Source organism: Glycine max, chromosome 1 (genome assembly GCF_000004515.6).
Source record: "Glycine max cultivar Williams 82 chromosome 1, Glycine_max_v4.0, whole genome shotgun sequence".
NCBI classification, from domain to species: Eukaryota; Viridiplantae; Streptophyta; class Magnoliopsida; order Fabales; family Fabaceae; genus Glycine; species Glycine max.
This window is the reverse complement of record NC_016088.4, coordinates 1,298,343-1,321,017: the sequence shown is the minus strand read 5'-3', so window position 1 is coordinate 1,321,017 and position 22,675 is coordinate 1,298,343. Positions and strand designations below refer to the sequence as shown.

General features: G+C 32.9%; 2 protein-coding genes across 4 annotated transcripts; one reads left to right on the top strand and one right to left on the bottom strand.

Annotated features, from left to right (window-relative positions):
* Positions 1 to 109: 109 nt before the first annotated feature.
* Positions 110 to 4,483, bottom strand: LOC100813361 (uncharacterized). Its single transcript, XM_003517615.5, has one exon. It carries the CDS (start codon positions 4,347 to 4,349, stop codon positions 2,664 to 2,666), a length of 1,686 nt encoding a protein of 561 aa, XP_003517663.1. The 5' UTR covers positions 4,350 to 4,483; the 3' UTR covers positions 110 to 2,663.
* Positions 4,484 to 6,181: 1,698 nt separating this feature from the next.
* Positions 6,182 to 16,418, top strand: BZIP101 (putative bZIP domain class transcription factor). Of its 3 annotated transcripts, none has more exons than XM_006572891.4 (13): positions 6,182 to 6,603; positions 7,071 to 7,183; positions 7,277 to 7,333; positions 7,430 to 7,504; positions 10,416 to 10,508; positions 10,592 to 10,651; positions 10,776 to 10,945; positions 11,914 to 11,974; positions 13,378 to 13,420; positions 13,553 to 13,842; positions 15,165 to 15,242; positions 15,329 to 15,454; positions 16,005 to 16,418. In XM_006572891.4, exons 2-13 carry the CDS (start codon positions 7,109 to 7,111, stop codon positions 16,122 to 16,124), a joined length of 1,248 nt encoding a protein of 415 aa, XP_006572954.1. In that variant the 5' UTR covers positions 6,182 to 6,603; positions 7,071 to 7,108; the 3' UTR covers positions 16,125 to 16,418. The 3 variants fall into 3 exon arrangements, with proteins under 3 accessions (XP_006572954.1, XP_014621680.1, XP_003516948.1); XM_003516900.5 differs by having other exon boundaries at positions 6,184 to 6,603; positions 10,419 to 10,508; XM_014766194.3 differs by lacking the exons at positions 10,416 to 10,508; positions 10,592 to 10,651 and having other exon boundaries at positions 6,183 to 6,603.
* The last annotated feature ends 6,257 nt before the right edge of the window (positions 16,419 to 22,675 follow it).

Sequence of the window (22,675 nt, the reverse complement as noted above, 5' to 3'; positions counted from 1 at the left end):
TAAAAGAGAAACAAGTAACAAATTAACAATTAGAAATGAGGAGTGCTACAAAATAAATTTCACAGTAACGAGTTAAAAGCAAATAAAGAGAATATAAACAAGTCCCAAATTACTAAATTAGTAACAAAAGATTATATCAACATAAGAGTCAAGAGTTCAAAGTACAGTAATTCAGAGTTCCCTCAGTCAAACATTTGGACAAGGACACAAATTCTAAGACTTCTCTCTTTCGTGATCCCCAATCATAAATGTAGTAGCAGCGCCTCTGCATGCAACAGAATTCTCTGCCTCTCTTTTATCTACTAGCACATCAAATCAAATAACATACAAAATATGCAGGGAAACCATATTTACACGCATAAACAGACAATAACAGTTCTCATGTACCCCTCATCAACACCAATGGCGTTGAGGTTAAAGAGGGAGGGAAAATGGATAGTGATTATTAGGGATATGCAAGAAACCCGAAATATGTTTGTGTGTAAAAACAGTTCTCATGTAATTTTTTCCTGTCTCATAACATTGTATGAGCTTAAAACTGAAGAACCACGGGTCAATATTAGTGTAAATATAAAACAGTTGGATATTTAGCTCACTGGAGGTCTGGACCCGAGTTTTATAATTTATATCAGTCAGTAGTGAAAATAAGTTTATGTGCAGGTAAATGAACAAACATTCAACATAGATGCATTATAAAACCAACTAATTTATAATTTGTAAAAAATAGGGTATTTGGTTTAGTTGAGCTGAGTTTTGGAGTTTATACCAGTCAGTAGTTGCAGTGAAAATGTGATGTGGAAGCAAATGAACAAACATTTTATACACAGATGCGAAATGAAACATGAAAAATAGGTTTGTACCGGACCCCTTCAGTGTCAAAATTGACATTGCTGTACAAAGAATTCTGATGGTACTTATTTTCAGCTAGTTGGACATCTTTTTCCATTAACAAAACCAGAGTAAAGCTCAAGATGAAACATTAGTTATAAATACCGTGAATAGAATAAAAGCCAGAGTACTCACTATAAGTGTAAGCAGACACAACAATTTTTTTAAGAACTGTTGTGTTGACTTTGAGAACCCAGAATACACAGATTAAAAATTAAGCAACATTCCCTTGTAGCAAGCTAAGGAGCCATAAACATTTAATTAGATTTGGTAATACCAAATTGAAGTATGAATTTGTAGCCATCCCAGGTATGTAACGCCTACAAGTAAATATGCAATATACGCAGGTAATAAAAAGGTAATATAATTTGATTGTGTGTGAAAACCAAATACAGCAATCATTTAGGAAATGTAAAAGAGTGACCAAACGGAGATTAGAACAAAGACCAATGGTTTACCCTTGAGTCCTAGACTATCTAATTCCTTAAGCAATATCAAGTCATAACTCAACTTACCACAATTAAGAGGATTGTAGTTCAAGTAAATTAGGCTCAAGAATTTGTGCCTCAAACTGGAAAGATATATTAACTGAAATACATTGTCCACACAACAGCCATTGCAAATTTTGCCTCTGAAGTATGGGGAAAAACCTAGAATTTTGCAATTAACAAATCTGTAAAATGGTTATATAGAAATAAATCATTTTAAGCTACTGTAATGTAACTCAAGTGAACCTAAAAGGCTTTCAATAAAAAAAAGCCATATATCAAAAAGAATCTTTCAGCTAATCCTTTTTTTAATTTTCCAAGATAATCATTTACAAAGCACTCAGTATAGTGGTGAAAGAAAGAAATTCAAGAAGCTCATATTGAGCATTCCTTCCTCAAAGCCAGGGAGCTAGAAGATGGCAATTGTAAATAAAGAACTACAGTTGTGTCTCAAAGAAGAAACAGACCATAAAACTGAAGCGACTAGATGGATCATGGACCCTTATGTGTATTATCATATAGAGCATTTAAAAAAGCTCGCTCAACCATGATTTGAATACAATTTGATACAATAAAGTTTCTAAACTATAATTAAAATGCACATGTTCCCACCTCCTTTTTAAAGCTTTTGGCATCTCACTGATGATAGAGACAAAAGAAGATGAGTTTAGATTAACTACAAATGATAAAATGTCATAAAGAAGGCATAATGAAACCATAAAAAAGGAAGATTACATTTAGGCTACAAGTCAATCAGTTGGAGCAAATGAGCAACCACTGAGTCCACTTATATATATATTTGATTGACTGATCTATCAACAAGAAGTTGGACCATAGAACAGAATTTTGTTCACAGAATCAGATTCTGTTTTAGTGAAAATGTTTCTTGAAGAGAACTGCAGAGAACTAAAATGTTATCAGTCTGTCATATTGTCCACACAGGACTTCTTTCACAGGTAATAATAAGTGCATACATTTTTAACACTTTCTCCCAACCAGTGGAGACTGAATAAAGCATCAGCATGATTTTGCGATAGTAACTAGTTTATAGTGTTGATGAACAGTTTAATCCAGCAGAATATAAGAGTAATTCATGTATATCTCTTTAATCTACAGATTTAACAAATTTAAGCTTTACAAAGCAGTCAGGTTTCCTAATAACAAGTTTCCAAAGTCATCAATTTAAGCCACCAAATAGTAAGTATATACGAAGTCATCAACCATCAAATTCCAAATAGTCTTTCAAAATTCAGTCTATCACCAAAAAGATTACGTAACCTCAATTATCTATCCACCAATAGTAAGTAAATCTGAAGGAAGTGAAGCAGGATCAAGTTCCCAACAATCTTTCAACAGTTCAGGAGTTTCATCACAAAGAAGCTTCCGTGCAGGAATCTGATGTGAAACTAACCACATGTCATCCTTCCCAAGAAATCTAATAGCACCACTCCCCTTCTCCTGTCTCTTGAATACTGTCTTGTAACCATCAACCTTCTCAAGATGCGCCATACTCAGACCATTCACCTCATTGTAACTCGTCAAAAACACGACAATGTCATAGCATCCCTTGCCCTCATCCACATCAATACTTCCCTCCCCATAAAGCGCCCATACCGATCCCTTCTTGGGGTAAATTTTGTAAAGCTCGCGCGCTGCCCTGTCACAATCCACAACATGAGAAAAGATATTCACCGAATTTACAGAAGCCTTCCTGGTAGCCTTAAATCTCCCACAAGGTATATGAAACCCAATTTTCTCCCTACTAACTATCCTCCCATCCCCACTGTTCTGTACATCCAACCAACTTATCCTCACTCCAAAGGGATTCACCGAGACAGTTTCATCAATCAAGGCATAATTCCTCGGCATTCCATCCTCATCTTCATACACCGCCCATACTTGGCCTTTCTTAAAGCTTTTCTCCACTCTATCTTTGTCAAAATCATAAAAATCCGAATCCAGCACTGCCATATCCTCCAAATCCCCTCCACTAGAACCCCCCCTATGCTTCTCAATTCTCAACCCCTTCCTCTTCTCCTCAATCGCAGGCTTCACACTCTTCTTCAAACCCCTCACCTCCCCAACCTCTAAACCTCCATTATTTCTCAATCCCTGCCGCCTCTCCGCCCGGTTTCTCCTCTTCTCAATTCCATCCTCCTTCTCCTTTTCCTTTTCATTTCCTTTTGCCTTCAACTTTTCCCCCTGCAATTTTCTCTTCACTTGACTCTGGAATTCAGCCAATGTCATCATTTCCTCCCCATTTTTTTTAACCCTCTTACTATTACTAGGTTTAGCCCTCTCCAAAACCTCCCCAACCGAACACATTCTCTTCCCCAATCTCCCTTCCTTCGCATTCCCCACTTTCCCTTCCACCCCAATTTCCCTCTTCTCCATCTCTTTCAACTTTAACCTCCTACTCCTAACCCTAACATCCCCATCATCATCACTCTGAACCGCTTCCACAGCCCTAAAACCCTTCTCACAACTCGGACACACCAATTCCTGCCCCAAGTACCTCCTCTCAAACTGGTGCAGGAGCCTGCAAGTGGAGCAGGCAGTCCAGAATGTCTCGCTCTCACTCTCCGCCGCCTCGATTTTACGTCGAAGCTCGGCGTCGTACTCGCGGCGGCGGTTTCTGTCGGAGAGAAAGCGGAAGGCCTCGCCGAGGAGCTTGAAGGCCTCCTCGGAGGCCACGTGGGGGTTCTTGTCGGGGTGGAGGAGCAGCGCGAGCTTCTTGTACTGCCTCCGGATGACGCTGCTGCTCGCGAAGGGCTCGGCGCCGAGGGCGCGGTACCAGTCCGGCGCGGCGAGGACGGAGAGGGCAGCGACGGTCTCCGGCACGCCGGCGAGGTGCGGGCAGAGGCGGTGGGCGCGGTTGGCGTACTTGAGAGCGGATTTGGCGTTGTTGGAGGCTTTGAACTTGGACTCCGCCATGGCCTTGAGGCGCAGCGCTTCGGATTCTGCTTCTGCCATTGGAATTTGGTATTTTGGAGAATGGAAGTGAAGTGAATTGCAGGGAGTAGTGGAAATGGGTTATGGGCGTTATGGGCTAAGGCCCACAAAAATAATGGGGTTTGTGTGACGGGACTGAACGGGCCTAATTATTAGGCATTTATTATTTCGACTACCCTTTCTTGCTAATACACTTCCCTTTTAATTTTATTTTCTAAAATTATCCTACAAAATACACTCCCCTTAAATTTTCTTCTTCTAGAATCAATATTTCGAAACTTTACATCCTCTCTCTTTTGTTCAGACTTCAACCTCCCCCTTCTTTTTGTACCAACAATTGTTTATTGTGCCCCAAGTTCTTATTTTTGGCAAACTCTTTTTCCAATAACTTTTCTCTAATAAAAAAAGAGACTTATCCACAACTAATGCAACACATGATGGGAAAGGGGACAGTGAGGCTTGGGTAGGTGGTAAAGGCTTGAGTCTTGAAAGATTGATGGGGGATGGAAATTTTGCCAAGAATACTCTTTTATTTTATTTTTTTAACTTTAGGTTATGAGATTCATACTCTCTTCTTAAGTGTTGTGGTTTGATTTAAAATTGTTAGAGCATTCTTCTTCTCAACTTTCTCACGTTGACTAAGGAGGAAGAGTGAGGTACAAAATTTTGAATTGCTCTTCACCTTTCACTTTCTCTTTTCTTCTTTTGCCACTCATAAAAAGCAAAGTTAGTGCATTTGTTTGACCTTAAGCAAACTGTGTAGGAAACAGGACCAATTTTTGCACTATTGTTGGAGTTTTTCTGGAAGCAAACTGTGTCATGTGGGTGTGTGGGTTAATGGTTTTTTTCTTGATTTGGGACAAGTATAGTTGGGCCTAGATACTTGATTTGAGGAAAAAGGATTTTATCATAATATGTAAAGCACATTGTGGGATGTTACTGAAGACAGTTCTGAGATGTGGATTGGGAGGAATTTCTGAAATGCAAAACGTAGTTGTGTGTGTGCACAAAGGGGAGTGTATTTTCTCGGATATTTTTGGGAAAAGAAATAAAAGGGAAGTGTACTAGTAATTATGGCGAGAGAAAATAGTAAATGCCAATTATTATTGTCGTCTCTAGTAAAAAGAGAAAAAAAAAACTTTTGAATATATAAATAATAGTATGCTTGAAATTCATAAATTATATTTTAAATTTATGGTAAAAATTTTTGATATAAGATTATTTTTAATTCCTAACTATTACTTTGTTTTAAACTTACTAAAAAATAATTCATTTTAAAGAGTATAATTTAAATTGGTAATAAATAAATGTTTTTTAGCATATGATTATATTTTAAATTTATGATAAATAATTTTGATATGATATTATTTTCAATTAATAACTAATATTTTATTTTAAACTTAAGCAAAAAAATTATTTTAAAAGATATTGAGTATTGAATTTAAAAATAAAGATTACGATGATTAAAAATAATAATTTAAAACACTCATGAAGAAATTTTCTACTTTGTTAAAAAATGACTCCTATAAATACTCTTATGAAGATAATTATTCTAATTTTTATATGCATATAAGATAAATGAAATTTTAATATTTTTCTTAAATGTAAAAAATTAAAAACTTTATGCAACATATTTAATAATAACTTTGTTATTATATAAATAAATAAGGTCCTGCTTGATATTGACTTAGTAATTAAATTAACTTTTAATCAGCTGTACTTTGTACTTGCGTTGTATCCATCTATTTAATAAACAATCAAGTCATTAAAAAAATATATATATATTTATGGCTAGAAGATGAGGCAGTAATAATGAAATAAAACACGAAAAACATTAACCAAAAAAAGGAAAAAGGAAATCTGTGGGCATAGGGAGTAAATGGGGATTTCACAAACTGTGCAAAATGGGAAGGAAAATCTCACTGGACAGCGACACCGTACGACGATTCATGGGTTCCTCTCCGTCAACACCCAAAGCCAAACAAACAAACATTAACCTTAACCAAACAAACCCTAAGTTTTGATCTGCCTCTCATTCTTTGTTCCCTTCTCATCCATTCCTAAATAAATTCTAGATAATTTTTTTCCGTTATATTTCCTAAATAAAATTCCCCGATTAACCATCGTGCTACCCACAAAATCTAATCTTCTTCCCATTTTTTTCTGAGCATTTAGCTGTCGCTTCCTTTTGTTTGTTTTTTGTCATCCTCGGCAGATCAGGTTTTGTTTTTGCTTCTGCTCCAGCTTTGGAGGATCCACAGTTTCTCTCTGAGTGGTAATTTGAGATTTCTCAGCTCTATTTTCTATTTATTAAGTTGAATTATTCATATTTTTCGCTTGTTGAGATATATTAATTTCACTTTGCATCCTTGGTTTTCATCTTGGTTTCTCGAGCTCTGATTATTGTGGCTTTGTCAATTGTGGTAGAGATTAATGTCGTAGTGTTATTATAGAGGTGAAGAGAACTTGTACCATCTTAGGTTTGGAGATAACATAGGGCAACATCAAAAGTTGGATTTTGGGATGATTGGGAGGGAACAAGGTGCAATGTATTGGTTGGTTCCTGTTGGTACAACGGATACATTAATGATTGTAGCTTTGTAGATTAATTCAACACAAAAGCATGTGATTATAGTGTTTTGTCTAACATGCTTGACTTTACGGTGATGGAATTTGGTTGTAAGTTTTGAAGAGAATGCTGTCTTTTAGGCTGTCTTGTAATGTAAGTTATGTTTGGTGCAGGGTGGTTTAATGTATATTTTGAAGATACTGATATAAGTATGGGCAGCAGTGAGATGGATAAAACTCCAAAAGAGAAGGAGTCAAAGACGCCGCCACCACCACCTACGTCACAGGTCTAACTGTTTTTCTTTTCTTCTATCTGTATTGATGGTTAATGGTCGGTAGTTTTTGTGTGATGCCAAAAGCATTTGTTTTTTCTTTCCCAGGAGCAGTCTTCGACCACCAGCACTGGAACAATTAATCCTGAGTGGCCTGGCTTTCAGGTTTTTATTGAAACAGTCTTTGTTGGCATTAATGGCTTATCATTTTCGTTATTGTCAAGATTGGATTTTGGTTCACCCAGCTCCCTTATTTTGTAGGCATATTCTCCTATACCTCCACATGGTTTCTTGGCATCAAATCCCCAGGCTCACCCTTATATGTGGGGTGTCCAGGTAATTGTCACTTACATTATAAAAGGCAATCCCATGTGCATGGTAGTGTTAATGTGAAATTAACCTTGTGCTATTGCTCAGTTAAATGTAAGACCTAACTGGACCAAAGTACTGTCTATACTTGAGCTGTGGTCAAATGGAAAATAATTTAGATATTAATTTTTTCTTCTTTTCAAGCTATTAGCCTATTTATTACAAATATTTAAGTTACATGGTTTTAGACGGTAGGAGGAAGAGAGAGAATAAGCTAATGAATAACATGAATTGGTGTTGATTTGATACAAAATACAAAGCCATAACCTTTATTTATGCTGACACTAGATTCATAATTCTAATTAGGAAAACAAACCATGAAATATAATGAAGTATGAAAATAAATCCTAAGATGTTGTTTTAAATTATTCCATAGTTCATACAATAATGATATTGAGATGTTTTTGAGATATTCTAGCACACTCCCTCTAGCTAAATCTTATGAAGCTTTAAGCTTGATACAAATGAACAGGAGGGATAACTTAGGAAGATGACTGGAGGGATGCTCAGGTTGAAAAGCTGGCTGGAGTGTTGCATGACCTAGGAAGAAGAGTTTTTGTCGGGGTGATCATTAGAAGAAATTTGCCAGCAATCAGTTATACTCTGCAAGAACTTAAACTTCTATAACATAAAAACTTTGGAGACCCAAAAAACTTGGAAATATGACCTGTGATTGTGAATTATATTTGGAGCTGGAGTGAGTCAGAACTAAGTCCAATCACCTGAAGAATGGTGAGAATAAAATCACCATCCAGTAGAGAAGTCACTGTTGAAATGGTCATTAGCAGAAAAAGAAGTCATCAATTGGTAGAAAAGTCACTGTCAGAAAAATAAACATCCAAAAGGAGTCAAACAGCCCAAATCGAAGATAACCATTGCTAAGAATACCAATAATCAAGCCAAGCCAACGGAAAACAGCTCACTCTTGATGAAGGCAGGAAAAACACACCAAATTGTTTTGTCAAACACAACTGAGTGGATCCAAAGAGAGGTAAACAACCATGTCGAGGTGGAAAACAAATGTGATGATAGGGGCCAGGCCAGGCTAGAGATGGTGCAGTGAGGCACACAATGACAAAAGTGGTGGGAATATTGCTTCATGCTTTCCCATTCACTAAAATAAAGGACATCTAAATATGAGATTAACTGCAAAACAAAGATGAATTCTAGAGAAAGGGTGGGTGGTTGAACAAGGCTAGACCAGATCTGAAGACAGGAGATCACAGGTCAAGCAACCATGGATCAAGCAAGAATGGTGGCCGGAGGAAATAGGGGCATGGGTACTGGAGCAGTGATATTTAGGTGGTGTGTGGGCATTGAGCAGGTTTTATGGCAGTGCTGCACCAGTGGCTAGTCAGCTCTCAGCTGCAGAACATTGGAGGGCCTGCAGCCATTGATAACCATGAGTATGACTGCACGAGAGAAAGGTTGTTGCAATTGCAAAAACACATGGTATAGGGGGATGACAAAAAAAGTCAATGAAAATCAGCATAACAGTGATGGGCCAGGTCATGGAGGATGGCACTGGCACCACTTTGATACCATGTTGAAATTATAGGGTTTTAGGTAGGTTAGGAGGAAGGGAGAATCTGCCTGTGAATAATTTGAAATTCATATGGTTTTGATTTAAATACAAAATACAAAGCCACAATCCATATTTAAATTTTAAACTAATACTAGATTCCTGATTTTAATTAATTAAATAAGGAAACAAATCTTGAAATATAATGAAATACGGAAACCACTCCTAAAAGATGATCTAAGAAACTCTAAAATACTGTAAGATACAATAGTGTTATGAGATATTTTCTAGATATTCTAACAAACCAACCATCAGTAAGCAGAACTATGGAAGAACATTAGTAGAAAGAAACTTACTTCATTATTTGATTGCGGCTAGGAGCTAGCAAATGTGTGTTAGTGTTTGAGCCTGATCATATTCATGAAGGAGAAGGATTTCGTACATTTTTATTTGTTGGCCAGTGAAGTTGAATCCCCTGTTTACCATTTTTTGTTGTTGTATATAAACAAGCATTACTAAACCCCTTGTATTACTATGTTGATCACTTGATTGCAGGAAATTAGGAGTTGTGAATAATCCTTTTCGCAAATTGATAGTGTTTTGAGTTTTTCAGGATTGTCTGCTGTGTGTATTGAATGTCTGATCAGAGAGAAAGTGATTACGAAACTGTTTCAACTTTAGTAATTTCATCATCTCATTAGTGCTACCATGTTTGTGGGAAGGGTAAAAATGGAAACTTAAATAGTTAGGCAATGACAATGGTGGTGATGGGAGCCCGAACTGATGGTTGTGGCATATCAATTGTACTCTGGTAATGGCACTGGTGATGCTGGGCTGGTTAGCGGTGTGGTGGATGATGATGAATGTATTAGTAGCCTTTGGTGATGGTGATAGTTATTCAGATGGGACCATAGTTCAGAGCAATGGTAGTGGTGGTTGGTAGCATGTAAAATCATTGTTTGGTTAATTTATAGTAATTTGAGATTTACTTATTGTTAGGGAAATACTTGCTTCACCAATATGCATATATTGTGATTAATGAGGATTCTAGTTCCTTGCATGTCTTAGGTGTAATTATTTTGTTAAAGTTTTGTTGTATCAGGAAATTAAATGGCTTGAATTTCCTAATCAGGAGTTGACACGAACTATTTTTACCTCTAGAGATGAATTCTATAGATTTTGGTCCTTGACTGTTGAATGGTCTTCTTTGCTTGTCATTCTTTATTCTTTCTAGTGTTCTCTACTGCATCTACAAGACTACAACTACAACTAGTCTATACTACACTAACAATATGAAATATCTCATTTAAAGTCTGTCTCATTCCTCCTTTGGTTCATTAATGAAATTTTTATCAGCAGCAATTTATGCCTCCCTATGGTACTCCACCACATCCCTATGTTGCAATGTATCCCCCTGGTGGCATTTATGCTCATCCATCCATGCCTCCGGTATTTTTTGTAAACTATACTTTCTTGAAGTTATCATGCTGAATCATTAGCTCATCAACTACTGTTGCCTCAAATTTATACAGGGATCTTATCCTTTTAGTCCTTTTGCCATGCCTTCTCCAAATGGCATTGCTGAGGCATCAGTGAGTTTTCCCCTTTTGTTTTTTTGTGCTCATTCTCACCTTGTCTTTGTCTGTCTTTTCCCTCTTCTGTGCAAAACTTGTTCTTATCCGAGTAAGGAAAAATAATCTATTAGTTTTCATGCAGGGAAACACTCCTGGCAGCATGGAAGCTGATGGTAAACCTCCTGAGGTGAAGGAAAAATTGCCAATCAAAAGATCAAAAGGAAGTTTGGGTAGTTTGAATATGATCACAGGGAAAAATAATGAACATGGTAAAACACCAGGGACATCTGCTAATGGAATTCATTCGAAGAGGTACGTGTTGTGTTGATCAATCTCCTTGAAATATGTACCCTCTTATCTGAATCAAAGCAATCCAGCTTGGCCAAAGAAAGACACACTTTGCTTCCAAATGTCCTGCCAATTGCTAAACTGTTGATTCTATGCATCCACTCTTTTTACATGGCATAGTATTTTGCTATGATATGTTACCAATCATCATCATCAGTTACTGTTTCTATAGCTAGGGGAATAATATAACTAATACATATTTGGAGGACTGGATTATGCACCAAATAGAACTCATTTTAATTATTTAATTCAGAACTGGAGGAATGAATATGAATTTGATAATTGGTTATCATTTGCATCCATTTCTCTAGTGTTAAAAGAATGAACTTCATTTTAATTATAAAATCTTTGGTCTTGCTTTTTGGTATTCCAGATCATGGAAATAAAGCTAGAAAATTGTTTGACTTTATTCAGACAAAGCAAGTCCTTAAAGTTCACTTTGATGTGTGATTTTGTTGCAGCCTTCAGAGCCTATCATTATCTGAACCACAATGATAAAATATAAATGACTTAAGGATTCTGAATACCATGTACTATCTAGTTGGGAATAAAAACACTAGTCACTTCCTGAAGTTGATGTTTCCTTCATTGGTGTCCTTTTAATCTTTTAGTCTGATTTATTGCAGTTTTTTAATACAGTATGTAAGCTTTCTTTTAGAATTTTGTTGGGCTTCTATTCTGTACATATTATCTTTTAGATTACAGAAATTGCTATTAATACTTATTTTAGATTGCCTGGGGATCTCTACACAGTTACTTGATATAGATATTTTTTATTTATTTATCTGTGCTTGTACTTTCCTGTCAATAATTGTAAATATAATATTAGGTTTGACAATGGTTTCTTTTTCTAAGCCTGTTGAGTATATTTGCTTTCCATTTGCAATTGCATACTGGCGACTTATGCTGATTGGGAAATCTTGGATTTGTAGTGGTGAGAGTGCAAGTGAAGGCGAAGGTACTAGTGAAGGAAGTGATGCCAATTCTCAAAATGTAAGTTCAGGGACAGTCCTCAGTTTTCTACTGTGTTGTCAATATGTATCCATTAATACTTATTTTGCAGTAATTGTAAGTTTTAAGGAGTATACAATGACAACAAAAGCCTTATCCCACTAGGTGAGGTTGGCTACATGGATCATTCAATCTCATTGGACTTGGTTAAAGAGCAAATTTTCAGGGATATTATTCACTATGATATCCCTCTTAACAATTTCCTCTAATATCTTGGTCTCTCTCTACCTCTTTTCAAAGGACTAAAAACAGTGATCTACTCTTTGCATTAGTGCTTCCAGTGACCATTTTACGTGTGTCCAAACCACCTTAAAATATTTGTCATATTTTCCTCACAGATGCCTCACCTATATCTACTCATTATATAGACTTATATCTTGTCCTTTCTTGCTTGGTCACACGTCCATCTAAAGTTTTAAGGAACATACTATATGTTAAAAAAGGTGAAAAGAACATGTTATTGAATACAATGGTGTAGCTCTTTCTATCAATATAATTCATGTACGATTGCTATCCTGAATTAAGCGTTTAATCTTATTATAATGAATAAGAACTGCTGTTTACCTAATATATAGATGATTTTATGGGGGCAAAAACAGTCAATAAGTTTTGAAATTATGTTTTTTTTTTTAAATGAAATATAAGTGGTGAATAATACCCAAAGACTTACCTGTCAAAATACCATTATTCTAGATACCAAACCTAATTAAGCACTTTTACACTAGCTGCTTTACTCACTTCCATCCAGAAAAAAATGTGAGGATCCTTGCTCATTTATTTTAATACTACATTCAGGCATTGTCGCAGCAACTCTAGCTCATTTAACAATGTACTTGAGTCACACAACACATTATTTCCGGGTAATACCTAGCATTAGTACACATAATCCGTTGTGGGCTCCCGTGTTTGGGGTTTCAATAAGTTTTACGTTGGCTATTTGAGAGCTTTACACAATCCTCCTCCTTTACTAAGGCTTGAGACTGACTATGAGACCTTTGGCGGAGTTGGAGAGCGGGGATGAGGAAGGATATTGGCGGAAATTATTAAAAGGGATAAGGCCATTGTTCTTATAAAACAAGAGTACTACAAGTCTTTTTACAAGTTTTTGTTGCAAAACAATGTAAAGTACTAATGGATGTTCAATGTTTTTTTTTTACGTCTATCTGTCAGATAAATGATATACATAATTTATAAATGTCTATTATGTTTAAGAATATGACATGGATCTGGGATACATAGCTCATGCTGGCTGCTGCTCATATTTGTGGGATACTCAACTATCTTTTGAATGATGTCCTAAATAAATTATGCATGCCTTTTGCTCTTTAAGTGTTAGATAATTATTATTATGATAGGTGTATTTATTTCTGTTTTTTTTTTCATAGGACTCTCAATTGAAATCTGGGGGCAGGCAGGATTCTTTTGAAGGTTTGGAATGCTTACTTTCTTTTGTTTCAATATATTTTCTAACTTTCTTGTGTAGTTCCATATATTGACCAATTATGTTTCTATGCTTCAGCTGAAATGTACTTTTTTTCTATTGAATCATTTGAATTACAGATGAACCATCTCAAAATGGCAGTTTGGCATATACTGCTCAAAATGGGGGACTAAATACACCTCATACAGTAGTCAATCAAACTATGTCTATCATACCTATCTCTGCAGGTGGTGCTCCTGGAGCTGTTCCTGGTCCCACGACAAACTTAAATATAGGAATGGATTATTGGGGTACACCAGCTTCATCCAACATTCCTGCACTTGGCAGAAAGGTTCCATCTACTGCAGTTGCTGGAGGGATGGTTACCGTTGGATCTCGGGATAGTGCTCAGTCACAACTTTGGCTACAGGTTATTTTTTACTGCAGACTGATGATATGATGACTGTTACCTTGATATATAGAAGAAAAAAATTAACTGGTTTACCCTTTTGAATATATATAAGTAATGTCCTAATTGTGAACTTCATGACACATTGTTCTCTGGCTGTGACATATAATGAAAGTTTTATAGCTTTTAGACTTTTAGTGCATTCTAGAGGTTTGTGGACTTAAACTACATTCTGGAAATGATCGCAATTTGCAGAACTAAAAGGAGATGAAGTTGTGAAGTAGAATAGCATCTTAAGTTGTAGGGTGAAAAAATAGTTGGACAAATTGAAGTTTGTAACTGTCTGGTTGTATGCGGTAATTAACATTAAGCTTGATAAGAGCATTTGCTGTTATAGTGAGTGACATATATAATAGTCATTCAAAGTTAGTACTGAATTTTAAGTCTTGACATGTATTTGAGCTAACCTCTATGTCAGCTATCCTCTTGTGCTCATAACCAACACATACTGTGCTCTATGTTTGGCAATTTTTTCATCACATTTCAAACGGAGAATCTGTTAGTGAATGAAGCAAATGCCTTATGCCTCTTGTTATTTCCTCATTAAGATATCTTTTGGTAAAGTAAATTTATTCATTTGATTATACACATTGGTATTTGGGGTTTAATCTGCTGCAGACTATTAGACTTTTGGTATGTAGAAACTTTGCCTCACAAAGATTTTTTTTCTCCCAACCACCACCCATAGCCCGAGGGTTAGTCTGATAGTTATGTCTGTGGGCGTACCTAGTCAAAGACCAAAGGTTATTTTCTTATGTTTATGTCATTGTGGCCTTATTAAAAGCATGGTTTTGTTGTGCTAATTATAAGAAACAGACTCATTTTTAGATATATTAAATGCTAATTTCCTTTTATATCCTTAATTTATCGTGAAGTCTATTAAGACACTCACTCATTTCCCATGCAAGTGGATGCAGTAATGGACCTGTTAACAGTATAAACCACACTCATTGGTTGGAAAAATTATTCCTTGAATTACAAGTATTGTCATTAAACACAACCGCTACTTAAAATCATTTAATTCTATGGTTATTTTTGGAATGAAATTCAAATTTATGATATTAATTAAAATTAACTAACCTAACTATTTTCATTGTTCTTGATGAATTTATTATTTGTTTCTTATATAAAGAACTGGAGGTATTATTAAATATCTAGTAAATCCCAAGAACTTGCAATACTGCTCTTAATGTTGGTCTCAGACCTGATTTTAAAGTTTTATTGTTGCTTTATTACTGTCTTTACATGTTATTTTATATTTTTCTTTTCTGGTTAACTTTCAGGATGAAAGAGAGCTTAAAAGGCAAAGGCGGAAGCAGTCTAACAGGGAATCTGCTCGTAGGTCCAGGTTGCGAAAGCAGGTAATGGAGAGTACCCTATGGTGATTTCCTTCTGTGGTTGGTTGATCATAAGTCACATCTAACTTCTGTTTGAGTTTTTCTTAAAGGCTGAGTGTGATGAGTTAGCTCAGCGTGCTGAGGCTTTGAAGGAAGAAAATGCTTCTCTCCGGTCTGAAGTAAATCGAATCAGGAGTGATTATGAGCAGCTAGTCTCCGAGAATTCAGCTCTCAAGGTAATGTTAGAATCTTATATTGCTACTTTTTGGAAATTGGAAGTTTTTAAACCGAGGGAAAGAAATGAAGAGGGATGGGATGGTGGGGTCATTATTTCCTCTTGCTCAAATGTCTAACTAAAGAAAGGAGAACTAAGGAACTCTCTACTCCTTATTTGAGAGTTTTAGGGTACACAAATTATCTCCCTTTATTTATTTAAAAAAAAAACATTTTTATCATTTCCAAAAATAGACAGGAAAGAACTCTTGGGGTTTGAGGGTCCCCCCTCCCCTCTTTGTATACAAGGTTTTAGGTAACTTTTCAAACATTGTGAATATGTTGTTTTTGGTGTCTTCTGCAAATTGATAAGCACTCTTGCCAGTACCATGTTTTCTGTATGACACAAACTTTCTAGCAAAGAATAGGTTCAGAGTGATAACTTACACATTTGAAAGTTGATTCAGCAAAAAACATATATGCCTAGATGGACTAATATGACTGTTATAACTAAATAACCTGCTTGATATCTGAAGATTTGTGGGAAGACTGACCACACTGTCTGTTCTACAGGAGAGACTGGGGGAACTACCTGCGAATGATGATCATCACAGGTCTTGCAGGAATGATCAGCATGTGGGTAATGACACTCAACAGAGTGGGCAGACAGAGGCCATGCCGGGCGGTCAGTAGCACCAACCAACCACTGCATGCCTCTTTTCAGAGAGATAATCTAACTTAAATAGCAAGAGCAAGATCTTGTTTCGGATAGCTTGTAGTTCAAATTGTATTAAAGCTGATCATTTATAGTCTTAAGATCTGTTTAATGTTATATGATCCTTCATTCCTAATTTGCCTTTTATTTTCCCACTCATTCAAAACAACCTGGATTGTTATGTAGTGTGTGAATTGTGTCATACCTTATCTTCAGCTCCAAAGTTAGTGTTCCCATTAAGTAAGCAATATAGTTAACGGTGTTGTCCATTATATCATTTCATGTACAAATGATTTATCAGGAAAATAAAGAAGAGAAAATCTCTGATGCTTTGACAAGCTTTCTATCTAGTTAAAACGTAGCCGTTTTAGATAGTTCTGCAATACATGTTTACCAAAATCTGTCTGTGTTTGGACAGATAAAAAACTTGAACCGATTTACTTCAGCCGCAAGACTAAGTCATATTTTTTGTGATCAGATACTTGATCAAATTTGGGTAATTGGGATACGCGAAATAATTATAATTATATTCTACAAAATAGCCACAAAATCTTAAATTACATAATTTAGTTTTCAATGGGATTTTGAGTAAGGTCAAGTCAAATTGATTTTTAATGTGTTTGGATGGAGAATTTTTAGAGAAATTTAATCTTCAAGTGCATTTAAAATACAATACATAAATTAACATGTTTGGATACCAAATATAAGGAATTTTTAAAACAATAATATTTTTTTAGAATTTTTTAAAATATGAAGAAATTTAACATAACACCTACAATGATTAACATAATGAATTTGTATACTATGAAAATTAAAATTAAATTACTTTATGTAAAGGCTTAAATTTACTTTTGACCACTATAGTTTCACAATAATGTAATTTTAAAATTTTATTGCTTTATTGCAAATTTGGTCTTTTAGGTTTTTAAAATTTAACAATTTTGGTTCATAATCAGTTTGTCATCAATTTTTTAACAAAAATCACTAACTTAAATTTAAGTGATAACAATATTGATATGATAGATAATGTGATAGTCTAAAATATATGTTGACATGACATTGATAATCCAAACTTAGATCCCTTCTAATACATTACAACACTAGTAATGCCTAAACTTATGTTTGGTAGAAGAGAAAACATGAGGGAAAAAAAATAAAGAGAAAAGAAAACATATATAACAAAATATTTTTTTATTTGGTTGGAGAGAAAATGGAAGAAGAGGAATAAGAAAGTTGACCCATAGAAAATAAAGTTTAAATTTTTCATTCTATTTTTTATTTTGCAATTCAAATTTTAAACTTTTCTTTCCTTTCTTATTTTTCTTCCTTCCAACCATACAAACCATAAGGATGTGTAGATGGACCAATTAGGCCATCTAAGGTTCAACCATGAAACTTGTGTTTTTTAGCTAGATAAATTTGATTTGTGAATTAAATGAACTAAATTTTTTAGTTCACATTTGACTCATGAAGTTTGTAGTTAAATGGGTCGGCCCATGATCTAATAAAAAAGTTTTAAAAATTCATTTTTTAAAAAGTATACAATTGTCAAATAGTGGGAATTTTTTTCTTTTCCTTCCATGTTTTTAAGTTAAGGTAGAGATAAAAATACATAAAAATTATAAATATCATTATAAACATTCAATTAAATATTAAACATTCAACTTTCAATAAAATATCAAACACACACAAGACTGATACCTATTAAAAAATATATAAATATAATCATTCAATTAATATTAAACATTCAACAGTAAATAAAATATCAAACGTTCCCAAAACTAATACTTATCAAATAACAAAACATCAAAGTTTTAATACATCAAATGTCAAGTCTAAAGTGACTAAAGTCAAAAGTATTTTTTTTTACACAAGTTAGTCTATTCAAACATTTGCCAGTAGTAAGTTATGTGCATTGTACATGACATTTAATAAGTGTTTTTTTCTTCAAAAATGTCTTTGCCTTCCTCCTTCAAATATAAGACAATTTTGATTATAAAAAAAAGTTATAGAAAACTCAATCAAGATGTCATATTAGTAAACCTATAAGCTAAATGAATACCATCAACCAAATGAATATCATCGTGAGCAACAAAAAATATTGAACCAACCTTGTTTTAACAAACCCATAAGCCAAATGAATAGTTATGGGTGTCAGAAACTAAATGAAATGATCCCAACCAAGCCATCAATGATTCAACACATAAAATCATCTAAATCAACTTCATACCAACAATAATAACATTAAATTTAGATATATTTTAAAAATAAAGAAAAGTGTGTATAGTTTTCTTAAACCTTAGGAGATCAATATTTGTGTAAGTTAAGAAAAAAGAGAAAAAAATGTGAGTAATTTTTGTAAGAATATAATTTCTTCTACAATTTTTTTATGACAGAAACTACGTACTAACATATATATTTTTTGTGATAAGGTACTAATACGTTTAATAGTGTTAGTTATTAGGATTTGGAATAAAAATAAAATAGATATGTTTATAGAATGAAAATAATTTGAGGGAGTAGAGACTACAAATATATTTTTTGAAATTCAAGTAATTAAACAGTTTTTTTTCAAAGCAAATTTATCTCAATTCTTAAAACTAAAAACATAATTCACTTATGTAATACATGAATATTTCTATAAAAATTGAATTATACGCCACGGCATGTTTAGTACATAAAGTATTCTCTGATGCTCGATTGCCATAAAAATAGTAACGTGTAGGATTGCATAGTCTCCTTTGGGCTGATGCTATCCATCCTGATACACTTTTATTTATTGTCTATTTTTCCCCTGTGAGTGTAACTAAGAAAAAGTACATCAATTAGGTATGACAATAATAAGGGTGAATAAATTTTGAATTTATACGCTGCAGCATGTATAGTACCACGTACATCAGTTAGGTGTAATGTTATCAGACTAGACTCGGAATGATTATTAACTTGGTTATGAATATTTTATTATTAGATTAATGATTGATCCAATAAATCATTAATTGATCTATATTATTCAGTTTATATTAAAAAAATCTAAATAGTTTTATAATTGGTAAACTTATACACTTAAAATTTAAAGTTTAATAAAATTTAATATATTTAAAAATATAATTATAAATTTGTTTAAAATTTTGAACATATAACATTTTTTCAAAATTTAGTATAAATAACCTTAAATTAATATTTAAAAAATATATAATTATTGTACAATGTGTGAATCACAAACTGGCTGGGTAGGAGACTATGCTTCAACCTTATTAAGTTATTATTATATATTATTTGATGCTATCCATCCATTGATGCAATTTGATTTTTTTTTTTCTGTAATAATAAGTGTAAGTGTGTAACCAAGAAAAAGTACATCAATTGGGTATGATAATAATAAGGGTAAATAAAATTTGAATTTATATGGTGCAGCATGGATAGTACCACGTACATCAGTTAGGTGTGATAATAACGAAGGTATAATAATGAGGGTGAAGCGGGAGTAGCTTTTATACTTATTGTTCCAACTGCATCAATTAAAGTGGCTTATCTATAAAGATATTTCAGCAGCTAGGCTTATAGCTCAATGTGAACAGAATAACAGATGGCTTCGGGCTCCAGCATAGTGTATTTGGATTGAAATTAATAATGTTATATATATATATATATATATATAAATTCAATGAATAAAAATAAAATAAAAACAAAAATAAAAATGCTAATATTATAATAAATTATTTTTGTCTTAAAAGTATTTTTATGTCTAATTTTCAAACATGTAGTTGTTAAAGTCAACAAACATAAATAAACCATCCGTTCATATTCACATGTGAGTATTGCATGAGGTGCTGCCTTATTATGCATTCTTATCTGGCTATCAATTTGGACTTAAATAAACTTTAATTTGTTTGGTGGAGTAGGGTAGACTAGAAAGAAATAAGATATGTAAAAATAAAAAAAGATGAGTAAATATACTATTTAATTATTAATTTGATGCTTAAATTTTTAAAATATTGAATTTGATTGTTGTTAATTGATTGATAAATGTACCAATTTTATCACAAGTAATAAAGTACGTGGAAGTCCGAGTGTCAAATCCACAGAGATTTTGGTGTACTTAAGTGATGCAAATTCAATTATTAAGTAATAAAAAGAAATAAAATAATAGATAAAGAAAATATAAAGATTTAGAAGAAGAGATAAATATTTAAAGATAGAAAAGATAAAATATTTAAATTAAGAGATGATAAAGATAAAAGAAAATAGAAGATAAAGAAAGATAACATGAAGATAGAGAAAGATAAATTATTGATAATGTTGGGCCCTAATAGGCCAAAACTACTTATGATACAATAATGTAACTAATTTTCTCTATTTTATGAAATCCATATTTTCATATGAATCTCCTGAATTATCCTATCTTTGGTTTCCCGCACGAAGTACCTAGTTTATTTATACTTTTCCCCAAATTTCTTTGATGAGATAGGATAACCAACTACATTAAGATAAAAGATGCAAAATTATGTGGGCAAAATAAATATCAATTTATTTCTAAAAGTGAATTTATTAAGACACCCTTCTCTAGTTCTCTAGACAATAATCATTTTCCACTGCATTACCCTTTGAACAATATATGAGTGATCAGACTATAATAATAAATAAGCACAGAGAAGAATAATGGAAACAAAATAACATTAATTAGATATTTAGACAAAGGATTACATCACAAACATTTTGGCCTCCGGGTACCCAACAAAGAAGGGGTTTAGCCTCTGATGATCATGAGAGATTTTACACTTCAGGAGTTAATGAAAGAAGATGATAGATGACTAATAATAAGAAAATGAGAATGACTAACGAAATAAGATTTTCCCTAAGGGATAAACCTAATATGTGGGTTATGAGACTTTATCTTCCTCCTCCTTGACTTGACTCCCTCTGTATAACTATTGGAATGGACTTGTACTTGATGTAAAAAATCTTCTTTATTGATATCTTCTGGATCTTTTTATTATTTTAATCCTTCTTTTTCATATTTGCAAGTCATAGATAAGAAAAATATCAATTCATATCATTTAAGCTAAAGATAACTGTTAAATATATATTTTTAAAGATATTTTCAATATATTTTTATTATCAAATTAGCTTATACTTCGCAGTTATCAATTCTTAAGTTCTTTAAAATGAATCATATATTTAAAATGAATGAATTTGGTCTCTAAATTTTTTATTATCAAATTTGTCCTCAAGTTCTTAAAAATTTGATAATCAAATTGATTCATTTTTTAGGGTTTGAATATCAAATTGATTCACTTTTAATAATTTGAGAACTTAAATGAACTTTCAAAAATTTGTAGAACCAATTGATTTATTTTTAAAAATTTGGGGACTAAATTGAACCATTTAAAATAATTTGGAGATCGAATCAATAATTAAGCCTAAAAATATATGAAAAAATATATTTGATTGAAAAAAAATAAAAAAATGAAAAGAAAGATAAAAAGATAAATATAAGTAAATAATAAATAATATTGTTCATAGTAATACTATTTCATAGTGATACTATTTGATACAAACATAATTATAAGGTGAGTTTAAAATCTTAACATGTAACGTCTTCTCATAAAATAAAATATTGTTATATATATATTAAGTTTATAAATCTACTTTCATTTATACTGGGATAAAGAAGATTAGGTTTAAATAATTTTCTGTTTGTTTTTGTTTTTATTTTAAATTATTTTATATCGTTATAGCTTTTATAAAATAATAATTTTTTAATATAAGTTTTTCTTATATTTTTTTTTTATATTTCAGTCTTTATTATTTAGGTAACAGACTTATTTTCCAATCTGTGTTAACAATGACATCACATAGTTAGAAAATTCTGATGTGAAAAATCAAAATGAAATAACTTTTTTAATGGAGATCAAAATAAAAAAATGGAGAAAGCTAAGTAAAAATGACCATATATTATAAAAATAAAAAAATTATTTAAGTAAAAAAATATTAATATGGGATAAAGATAAGATAGAGATACGATTTGAAAATAAAGAACTAAGGGTAAATTGTGTTTTATGTACTTAAGGCAAAATTGGTCTCAGCTCAGTTCCTATGTTATAAAAATGACGGGCTTTATTCTCGCATTTTTCCTATAATTGATGAATTCCCTCTCCCCCTCTTCCCTCTTTTTTCATTATAAAACTCAAGGTATTTTTGTGTGGAAAAAATTCACTTTATAGAACATACAAGTACCAAAGTAATCGTTTTTTTTAATAAAAAAATAGAGCCTGATTAACATCATTTTTAACCAGAAATTATAACACCTAAAAAAATGTATTTTATCCAAAAAAAAGTATTGTACGAAAACATTACCATTGATATAATATTGTATTGTGTAATATCATAATTATTGTATTGCTGTAAAAATTGAATTATACTCATTATTGCATTAATTAATTCTTTAAGCAAAACATCAATAGTAAATGCAAAGATTGTTATATATACGCTGTGATAGAAGAAACAAAACATCCACACGTGCTAAAGC